This window comes from Bison bison, unplaced genomic scaffold (genome assembly GCF_000754665.1).
Source record: "Bison bison bison isolate TAMUID 2011002044 unplaced genomic scaffold, Bison_UMD1.0 scf7180017864324, whole genome shotgun sequence".
Lineage (NCBI taxonomy): Eukaryota > Metazoa > Chordata > Mammalia > Artiodactyla > Bovidae > Bison > Bison bison.
In genome coordinates this window covers 2,357,039-2,375,678 of record NW_011494896.1, presented here as the reverse complement: position 1 = coordinate 2,375,678, position 18,640 = coordinate 2,357,039, and the positions used below count along the sequence as shown (strand labels likewise).

Sequence of the window (18,640 nt, the reverse complement as noted above, 5' to 3'; positions counted from 1 at the left end):
CTGCAACTCAGTTTTTAAGGTGGTAAAAATTGAAATCTCAGCTATTAGTATTCAATAGCAATTGCGTGTTCAACTCCAGACCATTTCTTGAAAAATCAAAGGCTCATTAATAATGGAATGAAAGAAACAAGCGAGCTTGTGTTCTCTTCAATGTTCATTTTTAGGTACAATCTTACATACCTCTCATATAAACAGGCAAATCTTACTTCCTCTTAACTCTGTTTATCACTAACCTAGCTGTGATTGGAAATACACATCATTTCTGTGGTGCTTATGATAAGAACTAAATTAAATAACAAATCTGTTGCTGACATTCATTTTCAGCAAATGAGAGCAATAAAAGCATTAAATAATATTTTAGAATTATAAAAAAAATCTAATCTTTGTTTTGTCACATACTATAAAAGCATGATACAAAATGCCACATATTTCAAATGTTCAGGTAAATGGTTAACTTCAAAAAGTACCTTCTGGAATTTACTGTTATGATCAAAGCTTTATATAAAGGACTTATTATCTTAGTAACTTTAATTTTAAAAACAAAGGAAAATATCTTAATCTGAATGTCATGGATATGACAATACAATGAGTAAGTATTAAGAGTTCTTGGCTTAAAATACTCTTTGGCTATCTATGTATAAGTCAAAACTTTGAAGTTATTACCAACTCAGAAGCCAAATACAAGACAAAGTTTCATTTTTCTTAAATTGAAGGGCTTATAGTAAGATCACCATGCTTTCCTCATATATAACTGTAAGCTTTTGGAAAAACTGTAGTCAATTGCTACTGCCTCTGCTCCCAACTATACCTTATACCTGATAATACTTATTTTTTTTTTTCAAAACAATTTTTACAGTGCCACATTTAGATAGCAAGCCTAATGTTAAAATATGGGGGAAATTTTGACAAAAATGGTACATAAACCAAAATAACCTAAAAAAAAGTAAAACATAATTAAATGTACTCCAACATTCTATTCACAAACTGCTATCAGATAATTCTTCTAACAGATTATAAAACAATTTTTACATACTGAAATTACTTAAAATTATTCTCCCACACTAACAGTCTATCTGCTTTCATATGTGAGCTCAATGATTCCAAACGCTACAACTGTATATGGTATCCAGATAAAACTAACACCCAGTTCAGTTTCACTAAAATATTATATTAGTTCTCACTAAATCTTCTGTAAAATTTTTCATCTCTCCAGTAATACAACTTTTCAGCCTTAATTTTAGAAAACCTATAGTTTGTTTTTTTAAAGGTAAGCAAACTAAAACTGCTTGAATGGTCATGTTAATCCTATTAATAAGCACTTCACAATAAGCAGGAAATAAGCATGCAAATTTTGCCAGATTAAAAATCCTAAAATTGGAATTATCATTAGGCTATTAAGAAATTCCTTTCTCTTAACCCTAATATGCTATCTACAGATCATTTAAATAATTCTAAAAAATTCACTGACTTTGAACTAGCTTACTCCTTTTAGAAATTACTCCCAGATCTTAAGATTTAGCTCAATTAGTTTTTAAAATAAAGTGATAGCTCACAAAATTCATCTAAAACCTTAGTATTTTAGTGTTTTACTATTCCTTTTCCCTGTCCTGTCCTGAAACAGAAATAATCTGCCTCCTAAAAGGAAAACATCTACTGACTCAAAAAACATTTACAAAGTACCTGCTTTATACCAAGAAATGTTCAATCCATTGGGGACATATCACTCAACATAGTATTTTAGAGCTCCTCCCTTCACATAGTTCATGTTCCATTATATAAAATTGGGTCTTAAGAAATAACTATTAAAAAACCCAAAAAAGTTATTAACTCAAATTATTAAAATAAAGGAAAAAAGTCTAATATATCATAAAACCCCACTAGAACAATGAATCCCTGCTCTGAGAGGTAAGCCACTCAAGTTAGACTTTACATGTGAGCCAGCACAAAGTTTAAGGTAGTCTGCCATTCTCTAACAGTTTTCTAGACAATGTCCTTTCTCAGAATTATCTTCCCCTCTCATAAAATTTTTTGAGTGTTTGTAAAATACTATTTATATAAATACAAACAGAAGTACCAAAACCAAACAAAGGAAATGATTTGAAAACATACTAAATGTCTAACTTAAAAACTAACGTGGCTCACTCTTCAAAAATGCCAGGTCATGAACATAGTATGTTCACCTTAAGGTCGAAGAACTACTCAAGGGCAGCAAACTTTCCTGTTGGTACTAGGGGAAAATTCTTTGAATACCAAAATCTGAATTAAATGAACATTTTAAATATAATTAGCAAAAGTTTGTCATGACATTCCTCTACAGAAGATAGTACACTGCCTGATAATACTACCTGAACTTAATTAGAACTTCATTAGATGAGTTTTCCCCTCTGCAAGTAAATTTTTTTTCTATACCGAAAGTAAAATACCCATTATGTATTTCTTGGTAACAGAACAGAAATTCAACATGGAAACAATTATTTCACACTTAAACATATTTGGTCCTTCTTCATCTGCATTAAATCTCATTTCGTAATTTAACTGAACATATATTCCAAAATTGTATTTATTAATAAATGAAAATGTCTTCAAGGGGCAAAACAACTTCAGTGTCATGTTAATATTTTTCAAGTTCTCATGTGTCAAGTGAAAGCAAGTAAATCCCACAAAATGGGGAAGGGAGATGCCTATACAATATACAAAGTAGATTCATTCATGCTTACCTCCCCATGTACTTGCTACCTGAGAAGCAGTTGACATTGAAAGTACAGGTGGGTGAAAAGTTGGCTGCTGCAAATCAAGCAGATCATTTGGTAGCTTTGATGTGCTAGAAAGATATTTTGAAAATATGATTTATTTATTAGACTTTGCTGTATTAGTCACTCCTCTCACCCATTCCAGTAAATAAAAACATTTTTTTAAAGTGAGAAAAAAGTCCCAATAATATAAATCTCAAAAGGGAGAAGTTTCAGCAAGATAAGAGTTGCACATCCCTCATATAACAGCATATTTCAAAGGAGACCTAGAAAATGATTCAAGTACCGTATCAAGTTTAGAGAGGATTCAAGTAATAACAGCCATTTTGGAAAGAATCAAGGTCTTGCCCAGGAAAAAACTAGTCTCTTTATTGAAAAGAACCTAGAACCTAAACAACAAAATTCTAAATTATGAAATACATGACAAATTAGTTTTTCTAAAGAAATGTGTTTTTTAATATTTAATGGACTCCAATTACATTTTCAATACCAAACACCCACAAAATAAAATACCTATTAACATTACCTCTATTGCTTCAAATATCAAGCATATCAGTAATACAGGGAAAAAATTAAACATGCATATACGATATAAACTTGTAACAGAGCCACCCCATTACACAATACAACTTATATATATCTTACCATGAGACTTTTACGTGATTAAGAAACAGCTCAAATAAGATTCCAATTTCTAAGAACTGAGGCATTATTTGTACTTCAGCATAGTTTATTTTTTACTTACACTTATTCAAAAATAAAAAGTTTTGAAGATGTATCTTTTAGATGTAAAACATAGTGTTATAAGTAGATAAAAATACAAATGTATTTAGTGCTTTGGAGAAAAATACAGACTATGCAGTAAGTGTTACGTAACAGGCTGTAAGATTTGCCCTTAATTACTACTAAAAAGGTGAAAATGTTGAATGTATTAAGTGAAATAAAAATATTAGATCTTTATCAAATGATTTTTATCCTCAAATATTTAACATTCTTTTCTATTTACCAGCATCCTCTTACCCTGCTTAGACAGGCTTCTAAGATCCCTAAGACAAAAACTTAACACTTAATGGGTTTGATGTTATTGGGGATTAAGGAGAGTATTATACAAAAATCAAAACAAACAAAAAGACAAAACTGAAAGAAAGAAAAACACCTAACGAAATACAACATCTACTAAGACTTTTGGGAGCAGGCAGCAGTTGAGTTAAGTTACAATGAACTGTGACAGGAGTAGCTAAGTTGAAGGGAAGATCGTTTAAGGATAAGTTAATAAGTTAAAACAGCAACAACAAAATCAAAGAAAAACAAGCAAGCATCACTCTCCATGTGGCATTTACCATGCAATAAGCACTGTGTCCATGGGATTAAACCAGTCAATCCTAACTAAAGAAAATCAACCCGTAATATTCATTGAAAGGACTGATGCTGAAACTCCCAATACTTAGTCCATCTGATGCGAAGAGCCTGATCACTGGAAAAGACCCTGATGTTGGGAAAGACTGAGGGCAGGAAGAGAAGAGGACAACAGAGGATGAGATGGTTGGATGGCATCGCTGACTCAATGGACATGAGTCTGAACAAATTTCAGGTGATAGCAAACAAAGGCAAGCCTGGGATACTATAGTTCATGTGGCTGCAAAGAGTCGGATATGACAGCAAACGAACAACAAGCACCATGTTAAACCCGATATTAGTGATACTATGACCCTGACAGAGATGAAAATTCTTGGTCTTTACCCTACAGCTACTGAACCAGAAACTCTAGAGGTGGGGCTCATAAATCTGTGATTCTGATGTTGTCTAAGACTGAGAACCATGATCTGTACATTATCTTGTCTGGAAACTGAGATTTTAAAAAAAGAGAGATATAAGAAATAAACAAACCAGGATTCTTATACTCTAAATCACTTTAAGGTAAAACACAGGAGGGATTTTTAAAAAGCCAATTATTTTAATTTGCCTGGAATTAAAATATTTCTATTGTTAAGTAGCTTAAACTAGGCAACAGGATTACTGAAATTGGGTTGATAGGGTTCAATACCACAGAAATCTGGCAACTAACTCTTACTGTGTTTCAAGTTACCTAAGGGACTAGAAGTGAAAAACTTTAGAAGTATCTAATGAAAGGATATTCTGAAATTACATATCATACATACATATCCAAGAGTTATACACAAGGTCTTGAACCATTAGAAGCTTCACAAATGTGTATAATAGTTAATTTTAATTTTTTTACAATGAAACATTTGCCAAGAGAAAAACCACCACTCTCTAACTGGTATAAATTTATCATTTAGCCATCTTCCATTTTTTAAATATTCAAAATATAAACTCTCATCACTTTGTATTTAGCTATTATTCACTACCACCGTTTACTACTACCTTCTTTGTGTGAATTCATGATTATGAAAATCTGGTATCAAATTAAACCTGAAAAGCTCTGCACAATTGATATAAATCTTTAAACCTAGGCATTCAAAGGTAAGCGTTAACTACTCCACCTACCTGTTAGAAGAACTAGGGGTAGAAAATATGTCAATGGCTGGTGCAGTCATTACACTCCCTGCTGAGGTGGACACAGGAGAGGCTGCAGTTGTTAAAGAGGTATGAGGTTTCTTTGCAAGTTCTTTTAGGCGCTGCTCCTGTTGAGAAAGGGCACTACCATAAGGAACCTAGAAACCAGACTGATCTGTAAGGCCTTTGAAAGAAAGTGTTCTCTAATTTTGTTTTGATAGCAGAAAGGTATTCTCTGTATTGTCAATTGTTCAATGTCAGGATGAAAAATTAAGACTACTAAATTTCATCTCGTTTGTACAAATATTTATTAAATACTGTTAGTCTGTATGTAAGTCCCAATTACTTTATGAGCATTTATACTTGCTTTTCCAAATAATTTAAGAGAATGCATACACCTACCTTTAAAGCTTTTAAACGAGCCTGTTCTTCCTCTAATGCTGCCTGCTTTTCCCTTTCATCCACTTTGGTAAGAGACAGGCCAGTGCTTGCCAGGGAAGAGACTGCGTTGGAAAGTGTTGTTGCCCTAGGATAATCAGACAAAAGTAATTCAGTTTTTGGCCAAACATTTCACATTACATCCTGGTTACAAAATGGTTTAGCAGGCTAGCCATGGATAGATACTGTAATTATGAACTAAACCTATGGAGTCAACATCAGTACTTCAGAAGAAAATTCTACCCACTCATCTAGAGGATTATTAAGAAATTAGCTGATTTACACATACATTCATTTATTAATATTTTTAACTAAATGGTAGACTTTGGAAAGGATTTGGAAAGGATTCACAATAAAGGTGAAGGACACTGCCTCTTCCAAGCCCGAGGGAGGGATCCAATGCACTGGAAAAGAGTTCACATACTTCAGGGAAAACCCTGACAGGTAAAACATAGTGAATTTCTCATTAAGAAGTGACCTTCCACTAATTTACAACCTGGGTTTTGGCAGTACTACTACAGAACATGAAAATACAAGAACCGGCAGTAAATAATGCATATGTAGATATGCTTCCCTTATAATATCCCCCAAAGATGTCATTCCCAGAGGACCCACATTTTCTCCCAAAGGAAGACTAATGTCATCCCAGTCACCAGTCCATTTGGCACCTCCTTTCTATCTGCTACCCTTTTGCCAAGCTGGAATTTTCTTTTCAAACATACTATATTTGCACATGCATATGTTAATTCCTCATTCCTCACTAGTGGATTCACAGCAAGCCATCTCCTTTCCCTTAGATCAAAAACTTACCAAGATCATAAACCCCAACATTTAATTTCCATATGTTAAATCTAGGCAAAATAAACATGTGTGGTAAGGAATTCTAACCTGAAACTACTCCTCAGTGACTGCTATTAATTTTCTTTTTATCACACACCAAACACCATTAATTTCTACTCTAAGTAAACAAGTAGAAAAACTACTTAAGTTTTATATAAAAATCAATTTTATAAATAAGCCAATATAAAGATAAAACTCTGAAGACAAAGGAAGAGTAATACTGTTCTAAAGAGATTTGAAAATATTAAGAGACTAAAAAAACACACAAGGTAAATCGGTATACCTGAAGCTACTTGGCTATGTTTTGCCATTACTTTCTCAAATAATTGGGCCTTATATTTCTAAAAGCCTATTATACAAAAGTTTTTCTTCTACTAACCAATACAATAACAACATTACAAGGTCAATGAGATGATCTATATTAGTTATGATTTGCCAGGTTCATTGGTCTTAGCCTTGGAAATCAGCTAAAAGTTTAAAAGAATGATGAAAATATGTCACCAATCACCCCCAAGAACTGGCATTAGAGAAAGATGGTGAAATCGTATGTTGGACATCCTAGTTCTGAGTCCCTGAATTACTACTGCATACTTCACAGGGTTATTTGTGAGGGTCAATCAAATTTGTAAAAAGAGGCTTATAATATACCATATGAACCCATGCATTTCATCTTTAAGAGAAATACTAACATTATGAACATCATTCTAAACCACAGTTACTGTCATCATCTTAACAAATGCTGACATTTACTGAAAATAGAAACTGCCACAAAAATTTACATGTATTAATCTTTAAGAGCAACTCTCTGAGGTTGATACTATTAATAAACTTGACTTATAAATGGTGAAATCAAGATAAAGAAAAATTAAATAACTTGTAACTTCAGCTAGACTCATCTACTACTTTCTCAGAAACAGTACTACCTCTCTTTGCCCCACAAAGAATAATAATGTACCTGCTTGCAGCTGTAGAATCTTTGATTTTCTTTCCTTCCAAGGAAGCTAAATGTTGTTCCAAAGCATCAAGAAGACTACTGGGGGCCTAAATTGTACAAATATTAAGACTTTCATGATAATCACACCGTTACTCAAAGTAAATCAAGAATCATCTAATACAAGAAAGAAAAATAGGTATATTCCCCATGAATGAATTAACAGCGGCATTTTAGCTATCTAAGAATGACACTATTTTTTTATTACATAAGCATCATCTGGTAAGAGTATTAACAAACAATCAAAGCTATAAAAACTAAGTCTATGTGAACATAAGACATTAAGAAAATCCCGCAATATTTTAATATTTAACTTATTTAAATTTTAAATAAAAACAATCCTAAAAGCTGGACATATCGTTGAGTGAGCTCCAATAAATACTGAGTAACTCAAAGTGTCCAAACACTGTTTTGAAACTGACAAATGAAAGTGAAAATTAACATCAAGGAAACAAAAAATCATAGTGAGATACAACTTCTTACTCACTAGATGGTTACACAGACTAACAACATCAAATGTTGAGGATACAGAGCAAATATAACTGTCATACAATGCTGGTGGGAATACGTCTACCTTGAAAAAAGACATGGATTTTTTTTTTAAGAAAGCTAAATATACACCTACCTTAATTACCCAATTCCATTTCTAACTATTTAAGAGATAAGCATATCTCCACAAGAAAAGACTTGTAAGCAGCTTTATTTGATGGTTTAGTAGCTAAGATGTGTTTGACTTTTGCGACCCAATGGACTATATCCTGCCAGGCTCCTCTGTCCATGGGATTTCCCAGGCAAGAATACTGGAGTGGGTTGCCATTTTCCTTCTCCAGAGGATCTTCCCAATCCAGGAAACAAACCCAAGTCTCTTGTATCTCCTGCACTGCAGGTGGATTCTTTACTGCTGAGACACCAGGGAAGCTCCAGCTTTATTTACAACAGTTAAAAAACTGTAAATAATCCAAAAATTTCCAAATTTTCCAATTTAGAAAAGAGACAAAACTGTGGTAAATTCACATGATGGAATACTATTCAGCAATTAAAAAGAATTAATTAATGGTATATCTAATATATAGACAGCTCTCAAAACATGATGAGCAAAAGAAGCCACACATAAAAATAGTCACATGATTCCATTTATGTTAAATTCAAAAACTGATAAAAATTACTCTATTAGAATTCAAAATAGTGATTTGTGTGGAGCGGATTAGGGGTGACTAGAGGGGGACAGAGGCTGATGGAAACAATTTACATCTTAAGTGGTGTGTTGATTATACGAGTGCTTACGGTTATCAATCCTCATTCAAACAGATATTTACCTCAATTTTTTTTTAAAGACTAGCTTGAAACCCTCTGTCTATGTGTCAAATCTCAACTGAATATGAACAGTTAATTACTTATTTTCCAAAGGAAACCTTTTCAGTGAGCTGAAAAGGAACTGTGCACTACTTTTTAAGTGAAGCAAATACATCAGTGGCATTCACTTACACCAAATATTCTCTAGGATTTGATACAAAGTTTCTGAATTACACGTATCCAAAAGCAGTTGGAAGAGACAGTGCTAGCTAATTTCTGTGTCAACTATGACCTGAACAACTTCCTTCATCCTGTATTTTCTCTCTATATATCAAGCCCTTAGCACAAGACAGACATGGTAGGAAACGTGAACTTCTGTGTTGATCTGAGGACACATGTGCAATCCCTCAACCCCAACAAATCAGCAGCCCAACTATTTCCACTTTTTAAAAATTTCCACTCGTGTATAACTACCATCTTTCCTAAAGTATAATACCATGCATACTAAAGTACAGACACATATGATAGTATGGCCTGAGGTTGATCTTTTTACTTTTAAATTTATTTATTTTAAACTTTTTATTTATATTGGCATATAGCCCATTAACAACGCTGTGATAGTTTCAGGTGGACGGCAAAGGGACTCAGCAATATTATATACATGTATCCATTCTCACCCAAACTCCCTTCCCATCTGAAACTGTCAAATCAGCTTATACTGGTCAAACAATGACTCTTAGCCTATAGCAATAATGTGCTCAATCTTAATCAGGTCAATTATTTCATGTGGGCATATACAAAAATTTTTATTTGTATACAATTCATAACTAGATCTAGTATATACCCTTAGCCTGGAGATCAAAGAGATGAATCAGAACAAGTGAGTACAGAGAAAAACAGTAAGAACCATTAACAAGCAAAGTATTTAAAAGAATCCCAGAATGACTGAAAATAAGGTAAAAGAGATAACTACTGAGGAGAGAGTTAATACATAAGGGTAGTTTATGCCAGGTCCTTTCATTCTTAATACTCAATAAACAAACACCAGAAAAGGCCAGAAAAAACTGCAGGTTTAAAGTTTCCTTCCTAAAATTTTTTTAAGATAAGGATAATAAAAAATAATATTATAGTAGCTAACACTGAGTGCTTAATGTGCTAAATGTTTTTTAGGTCTTAACTCTTAATCCTCCCAACTGAGGCAGGTGGGTATTGTAATATCTACATTTTAGAAATAATGAAACTGAAGCAGAGAGTAACTTCCCTAGATCACAGGGCCAGCTGGTGCCACAGGCAGGACTCAAGAGCAATGTTTTGAGGTTTATACTGATGCTTTTGAACTGTGGTGTTGGAGAAGACTCTTGAGAGTCCCTTGGACTGCAAGGAGATCCAACCAGTCCATCCTGGACTAGAGATCAGTCCTGGGTGTTCAATGGAAGGACTGATGCTGAAGCTGAAACTCCAATACTTTGGCCACCTCATGCAAAGAGTTGACTCATTGGAAAAGACCCTGATGCTGGGAGGGATTGGGGGCAGGAGGAGAAGGGGATGACAGAGGATGAGATGGCTGGATGGCATCACCAACTCGATGGACATGCGTTTGGGTAAACTCTGGGAGTTGGTGATGGACAGGGAGGCCTGGCATGCTGCAATTCATGGGGTCGCAAAGAGTCGGACACGACTGAGAGACTGAACTGAACTGAATCTATCTACCTGAGTCAAAGAGCCAAAGTGGAAGGTTTCAAACTGGAAAAACAAATCCTGTGTAAGATAATTCTCTACCAATAGTACAGTGAAGATTCTGTTTTTAAAACACCATTCTCTAAGTTCAGTTCTTACTTTTTTTGGGGGGGAGGGGGGTGGGTATGGTAATGATGATGAGAAACAGAGACTAAAAGGGAATAAACTAAAAGAACAGCAGAGTACTGGCTGGTTCCACCAAGAAGAAATGAGTAGACTTTTATATGGTTATAATGTTAGAACAATCAGCAGCAATATATCAAAACATTAAAAATCAAGAAAAATTACACTGATCTTGACAGCAAGAGCTGCATATTATTCATCTTTGTACCCTTCAGACCTAGTAGAACACAGCAGACACAGACTGACATTACAACAATACTTACCTGTGAAAGATCTGGTATATCACCTCTGTCAATTCCAACTTGCTGTAAGAAGAAGCAGCATCGTATTTAATAGACAAAATTACAATAAGGGGTTTCATAAGTAAAATTTAGAAAATAACATTTATGACTAGTACTATAAGCAATATTTTAGGAAGAATTCTTTAATCCCCACAGATATCATTCAATACTTCTAAAGACTTAGGTATTATGTGATGGCTCTAAAAGTTCTAACAGGAGGGGAAGGAGAGCTGGAAATTCAACAAGGCTACTAAGTTACCACCTCCACATCCTCAAAACACCTAAAGAAGCTACCTTGTCACAATCTGAAAAATTCATCATTTCTGTGACAAAAACACTACACCAAGAGTTAGAAAGGCTGACCATGAAAAAGCCTGTTGGAGCATAAGAAGAAGTTACGGAACAAACCTAACAACAATGACTCACTCTATCACCATAAAGTACACTTTCCCTGCAGTCACCACAGATTTCAAACCTACATTCACTCAAGCAGGACAGGTTTTATACAAATACCAAGTGATATTTAACCAGGATATAACTGTCCCCACAAAGCAATCCCAACACACTTTCATGATGCTCAGGTACTAGGCAAATTCCAGCAAAGAAGACAAAAACCGTTCTTATTTATTCCAAAACCCTAATTTAAAAATTCTTTTCCCTCCAGTGAAAATAGTCATATTTATGCTATATGACTATTTCATTTTCTAATCACTCTCCCTTTCTTTTCTCAACCTTTTAAGGGCCAATTCCAGAATGGTATCAGTAGAAAATTTGATAAAATAATTCATACTAAGATCTTCAAAGCTAATCACTGAATGATATATTTGTCATCTTCAAACACATCTGAAAAAGTTACTTGAGTCTTCACTCCAAGAACTAAGGTCTCATAATGAAACTGTGAGCCCAAAGACCACTTCATCAAAGAATATTCTTAAGGTAGGGGAGTATTCCTATGGAGTGGATGGTCCATTCCATTGCAGGGTACGACCAGCAGATCTGGAGGCGAATAAAGGCTTAAAACTTAAGTCAGTATATACAACTTATCAAATGCAAAGAACAAAAGCCAAAGGGAAAGGTCAACAAAGTAAACGTATTTAAAGAATTTACTAGAATCATCATAAATACTACTTCTTTCTGGTTTTTGCACGTGACTGACCCTAAAGATATGGGGGAAAAATTGATTTCTCCTTGAGAGATGTTTTAAATCAAAATAAATTTCAGTATACTTCATAAAATAGTTTTAACACCACAAAGCTATTTTCTTCAAAGGTCTCATCATCTTTTTATACCTTACTCCACCTGCTACAGAATAAAACATCACTACGGTAATAGAGGCAGAATCACCAACTTGCCAGTTTCAGATGAACTACTTCGACATTACTGATCAATAATATAATGTATTCATCTTTTAGAATTACCCTAACAAGACACCTCTGGTAATAATAGGTAGATGGAAGAGAAAGGGAAAACAAAAACTCTTTAAGTGCTGCCCTTGTGGAAGCAAGATGATGTCTATAAGCATTACCACAACTACCTTCTGTGACTCTCAGAAACTCATTTTTCAAAAAGATTTACAAAATTAATTATTCTATAACCTACATTCATAGCTTTCATAAACAATGACAAACAATAAATGCATTAAGTTCACTTCTGAAGGGAAGAAAACATTCTGAACCATATGGCTTTGGTTGCAAGTCTTACTGAAGGAAGGAGAGCTGCACTAACATAGAATATTCTTTACCACATTTAATAGAATAAATCTTCTACGATATACAGCCAATTCCAAACATAAAAATCACCACCATCTACCTGATTTTACAGAGAAAGCATTTAAAAATTAGGTTACTTTTTCGTATTCAATACTAGATTAAACACACAGGGTAATACTCAATGTTACATCGTATTCATACGATAAATGAATATGTATACGTATAACGTATATGTATTTATGTATGAATACATATAATGTATTCATAACAGCACAGAATGCGATATAGTGTAGTGTTATAACTGAATATGTACCTTACTATATTTAAGACACTTCTTTCACTTGGGTAAAGACTGATTTCTTTGAAATGTACACTTAAAGACAAAGAAACCAAGTTAAGAGATACAGTCATTTAAACACAGTTTACCTCTGCAACTTTGAGAAACTCTGAGATTCTAGTCATCCTAGTCAGGAACTTCTTATAGATGTCAAGACCTTCTTTGCACTGGTTCTTTTTCATATCAAAATATTTTTCTGCCAAAAACAGATTATAAACATACTTTTATTCATATCAAAATATAATACTCAAAAGAGAAAAAAGATTTAAAACAGCCGATGGTATACTGATGTCTCAGAAAACACATTCACCCTACAGAAAAAAGTGTTAAATTAGCTTAGGTATTCAAAGCAAGTTAAAATAGAGATGCTGCTATATTAAAAATTAAGAAATTATGATTTTACTATTACCAGTTTTTCCTACAATACTTCTTCCCTAACAATTCTCTAAGTATAATTTGCATGTTAATATAGATCACATTTGACTCCATTTAAAACAGTGCTAAATGCCTATTTCCAAACATTCTAAATAATATTAAGAAAGATGGCAACTTTTCTAAGTCCAGATGTCACTTGGAAAACTAATTTAACCTACATAAACAGCAGTAAAGAGCTTAATTTATACCAAGGTGGGAGACTATACTTTCTAAAACTTTGTAAAAAAACTTTCCATTTTTCACTTGTGGGAAAAAAAAAAAAGTTTCCCTATCTCCATGGATTAAAGCATCCCTAAATGAGTTTGTATTACCCCTGCCTATGAAAATCAAATTTAAATAAATTCTTTTAAAAAAATTACTGAAAAGGGAGAACATATATATTTGAGTAAATATATCTGACATCTTGACACTTGATACTTTGACACTCTTTGCAGTATTACTTTTCTACTCCATTCAAACTCCATTGAAAAAAATTAGCATCTCTAGGCAAAACTGAATGCCCTATATACCTAATACACAACAAAGCACCACATACTCCTAAAATGCCTCAATGTAAAAAACATCCTTTAAAAAAGTATTTAAAATAATTATCAATCTAAAAATTAGGTTTCGAAAAAAGTACCAACTTTACAATTAAAAATTCATTTTGGAATAAACTGAGGAAATTATTTTCCTGAGACAGAAAATTCCAACTTAATTTTTAAGAAATTTTTCTATTTCTGAAAATAAAACTGATAGAAAAAAATACAGATGTATCTAAAAAGTGCATAGTTCATCTGGCTGAACATTCTAATTGTATAATTATTTAATCACTTAGCATGTGTAGTCAGGTATAAAATTCTTTTCTCCAAACTGTTCAATGAATAACTATATCTCAATGAATTTTAAGGCAGCTTTAAGTAATAACTAAGACAATATTATTTATCAATGACACAAGATAAGAAATAAAGCGTTATTAAACGATAGAAATATTTACCCAACAGGTTAATAATTCCTTCATTGTATGCTGCAAACAGTCTAATGGCATCTTTGAACAGGAGCATGAAGGCAGCATTTATTACCCCATTTGTAAGTTCGTTGCTATTAACCTGGAAAAAAAAAACACATTAGCTAATGTTCTGTTCTAAAATGACAATGACTTCCTTCAAAGTAAAATACAATGAATTCAAACACTTAGGTGTAGGACAGAAAAAGACATTTATCTCTAGCAATCAGAGTCACAGCCATACAGTGCAAAAATATTAATCGAAGAATTCAGATTTATTTAAAAGCCACAACACAAACCCTATAACACTGAATTTAGTTCAGAAATAAGTCAGTGAGAACAAAAGTACCCTTCAACTCTTGAAATTCTTAGGCTACATCTCAGAAGTATTTTAAGTTCATTTCAACATTAAATACTTCTAATTACAAAATAAAGCCCATTTCTAAGTTCACTTCAGTCATGAAGAATTTACTGAATGTTTCTAAATAAAAAAAATATTTATTAAATGGCTACTATAATCACCAAAGAACTGAATTAAGCTAGGTAGAAAATATTTTTTTAAAAGAAATAATTTTCCCAATATTACAAACAAACTGAACTTCAAAATGGTTATAATATTCTACCTCATATGGTTACAGGAGAATTAACTGACATACTCATGTAGAGTCTGATGCAGTATTTTACACATAAATGTTCAATATTTATTTTTTCTTAAACTTTTTATTTTGTATTGGGTATATCTGATTAACAATGTTGTGCTTGTTTCAAATGAAAAGAGAAGGGACTCACCCATACATATACATGTATCCAATGATCAATATTATTAGTGACTCATGCTTTAATAAAACAAAAAAAGCAGTTGTCTACCAAGATATATGAGAAATACCTTTAGCTTAACAAGAAAATAATCAAAAGGATAGAACAAGTTACTTAAGTTCCTTTTAAGATAACTGTGGTGGTGGTGGTTCAGTTGCTAAGTTGTGTTGGCTCTTATGACCCCATGGACTCTAGCCTATCAGGCTCTCATTCCATAGATTGTCCAGGCAAGAATACTAGACTGGGTTGCCATCTAGACAACTAAGTACATGATAATTAACTTGTTAGGTAAAGAAAAATATAAGCTGAATGGTAAGCAACAAATTGGTAAATATTTTCAGAATATCTGACAAGATCAATCTGCATTATAGAGAGAATTCTATAAGACAATTCACAAAATAAAAAATACATATAGCTAATAATGTGAAAAGAAGTTCAACTTTACCAATACGCAAATTAAAAGAATCAAATTAAATTACTGAACTATCCTCTCTTGACTACCAGACTAGCAGGTATCAAGACAGTCAAAACCAAGGTATTACTCTACACCAATAAGAACAAAGAAAAACAGGTACCTATTGACTAGTGACTGGCTCACCCCTTTTGGAGTATAATTTGGCAATATTTATTAAAAACTTAAATGTTTATGGCCTTTGACCATCTAATTCTTTGTCTAGGGCATTAATTCTATATAAATAGGCTTACAAATGTATGCTGCTGCTAAGTCGCTTCAGTTGTGTCCGACTCTGTGTGACCCCATAGACGGCAGCCCACCAGGCTCCGCCGTCCCTGGGATTCTCCAGGCAAGAACACCGGAGTGGGTTGCCATTTCCTTCTCCAATGCATGAAAGTGAAAAGTGAAAGTGAAGTCGCTCAGTCATGTCTGACTCTTAGCGACCCCATGGACTGCAGCCTACCAGGCTCCTCCATCCATGGGATTTTCCAGCCAAGAGTACTGGAGTAGGGTGCCATTGTCTTCTCCGTATAAATGTATAGATACACTATTATCTAATACACACATGGAGTATCTAGTATCCCTCCCTTCTGTTTTTTCCTCCCATTTTCTGAACTAAAAAACCAAATGCCCTAAACATTTATCAACAAGTAACGTGTTAGTCGCTCAGCTGTGTCCAACTCTTTGCAACCCCATGGACTGTAGCCCGCCACACTCCTCTGTCCATGGGATTTTCCAGGCAAGAATACTGGAGTGGATTGCCATTTCCTTCTCCAGCAGATTTTCCCAGCCCAGGGATTGAAGCCAGGTCTCCTGCATTGCAGGCGGGTTCTTTACCATCTGAGCCATCTGGAAAGCAATAAATTATTACATACAACAAAGTATAATACATTGAAAAGAACATGCAATTTTATAAAGATACCCACAATAAATCAAGTGGAAAAAAAAATCATGGTTGGATGTTTTCTCTATAAAAATCAAAATAAAGTTTAGCAGTCACATTAATCCCCTGTCTTCTGGACTAGGAGCCAGCAAACTAGGGGCGTGACTCAGTACTTCAGACTGTGCAGGCCACAGGATCTGTCACAACTTCTTGGCCCCATTATTACCACAAAGAAAGCAGCCATGTAACCAATGAGCCTGTTCTAAAACCACTATTGTGGACACTGAAATATAAATTTCATATACTTTTCACCTATTTAAAAAATTCTTTTATTACTAGCAACCATTCAAAAATGTGAAAATACCCCTTTTCTATTATTTGCAACCATTTAAAAATGTTCTCAGTTCACAAGCCACATAAAAAAACAGTAGCTTGAGAATCTGCTCTAGTCTCTAAAGTACCTATGGGATGCATTTACTCAATGTTTATTGAACACTATCTATGTGCCACACAGTACTGACAACAGGGATACTGCAGAGAAAAGCAAAGCTGGTCCCTGGCCTCCAGAAGTTAAAGATTATCAAGTAAATGCACAGCATTAAAGGAAAATCAATTTCAGCATAAAACTGTCACAGTTTCAATCACTAACTTACACTTACAAGGTCTAAAATAAAATATCTTAAGCTAGATGCACCAAAAAAGATGACTTGAAAATGCTAACACCCAACATCAGTTCATTCAGTTCAGTCGGTCAGTCATGTCCGACTCTTTGCGACCCCATGAAGTGCATCATGCCAGGCCTCCCTGTCCATCACCAACTCCTGGAGTTCACTCAGACTCACGTCCATCGAGTCAGTGATGCCATCCAGCCATCTCATCCTCTGTTGTCCCCTTCTCCTCCTGCCCCCAATCCCTCCCAGCATCAGAGTCCTTTCCAGTGAGTCAACTCTTCGCACGAGGTGGCCAAAGTACTGGAGTTTCAGCTTTAGCATCATTCCTTCCAACACCCAACATACTACAAACAAATAACAAAGCTAGAAACTCAGTTCAAGTAGCAGTCATTAAAACAAAAATCCCAGGGAAAACAGAGTCCTTGGGCAATAGCTATACGATACATTGTTACAAGTATATTTGAACTTCCCTTTATTTCTTAATAACTGTCATGCTTTGAGTTCTGCAAAGTGGACAAAAAGTGAAATCTTAAGACAGTCATAAGGAAAATTTTTGTACATTTTTAACATCTAAAAACCATTATCAAAAAAAGCAGATTTTCACATCAATCTCTTCACCTCTCCATCACTTTCTTCAGCTTCAGTTGAGTTCAGTTCAGTCGCTCAGTCGTGTCCAACTCTTTGCGACCCCATGAATCGCAGCACGCAAGGGCTCCCTGTTCATCACCATCTCCCGGAGTTCACCCAAACTCACGTCCATCAAATCGATGATGCCATCCAGCCATCTCATCCTCTGTTTTCCCCTTCTCCTTCTGCCCCCAATCCCTCCCAGTATCACAGTCTTTTCCAATGAGTCAACTCTTCGCATGAGGTGGCCAAAGTACTGGAGTTTCAGCTTTAGCATCAGTCCTTCCAAAGAAATCCCAGGGCTGATCTCCTTCAGAATGGACTGGTTGGATGTCCCTGCAGTCCAAGGGACTCTCAAGAGTCTTCTCCAACACCACAGTTCAAAAGCATCAATTCTTCCGCACTCAGCTTTCTTCACAGTCCAACTCTCACATCCATACATGACCACTGGAAAAACCACAGCCTTGACTAGACAGCCCTTTGTTGGCAGAGTAATATCTCTGCTTTTCAATATGCTATCTAGGTTGGTCATAACTTTCCTTCCAAGGACTAAGCGTCTTTTAATTACATGGCTGCAGTCACCATCTGCAGTGATTTTGGAGCCCCCAAAAATAAAGTCTGACACTGTTTCCACTGTTTCCCCATCTATTTCCCATAAAGTGATGGGACCAGATGCCATGATCTTAGTTTTCTGAACGTTGAGTTTTAAGCCAACTTTTTCACTCTCCACTTTCACTTTCATCAAGAGGCTTT

The 18,640-nt window shown here is 34.5% G+C and overlaps 1 protein-coding gene across 9 annotated transcripts in view; it reads right to left on the bottom strand.

The window, feature by feature from the left end:
• The window catches only part of PICALM (phosphatidylinositol binding clathrin assembly protein), a 101,803-nt gene that overhangs the window by 32,464 nt on the left and 50,699 nt on the right, over window positions 1-18,640 (bottom strand). For all 9 annotated transcript variants that reach the window (XM_010853166.1, XM_010853165.1, XM_010853168.1 and 6 more), the window contains 7 exons: window positions 14,428-14,539; window positions 13,106-13,212; window positions 10,953-10,994; window positions 7,501-7,586; window positions 5,670-5,793; window positions 5,259-5,395; window positions 2,718-2,821 (listed from right to left, as the gene is read on the bottom strand). In XM_010853166.1, coding sequence (XP_010851468.1) covers window positions 2,718-2,821; window positions 5,259-5,395; window positions 5,670-5,793; window positions 7,501-7,586; window positions 10,953-10,994; window positions 13,106-13,212; window positions 14,428-14,539 — 712 coding nt within the window. The remainder of the gene's footprint in view (window positions 1-2,717; window positions 2,822-5,258; window positions 5,396-5,669; window positions 5,794-7,500; window positions 7,587-10,952; window positions 10,995-13,105; window positions 13,213-14,427; window positions 14,540-18,640) is intronic.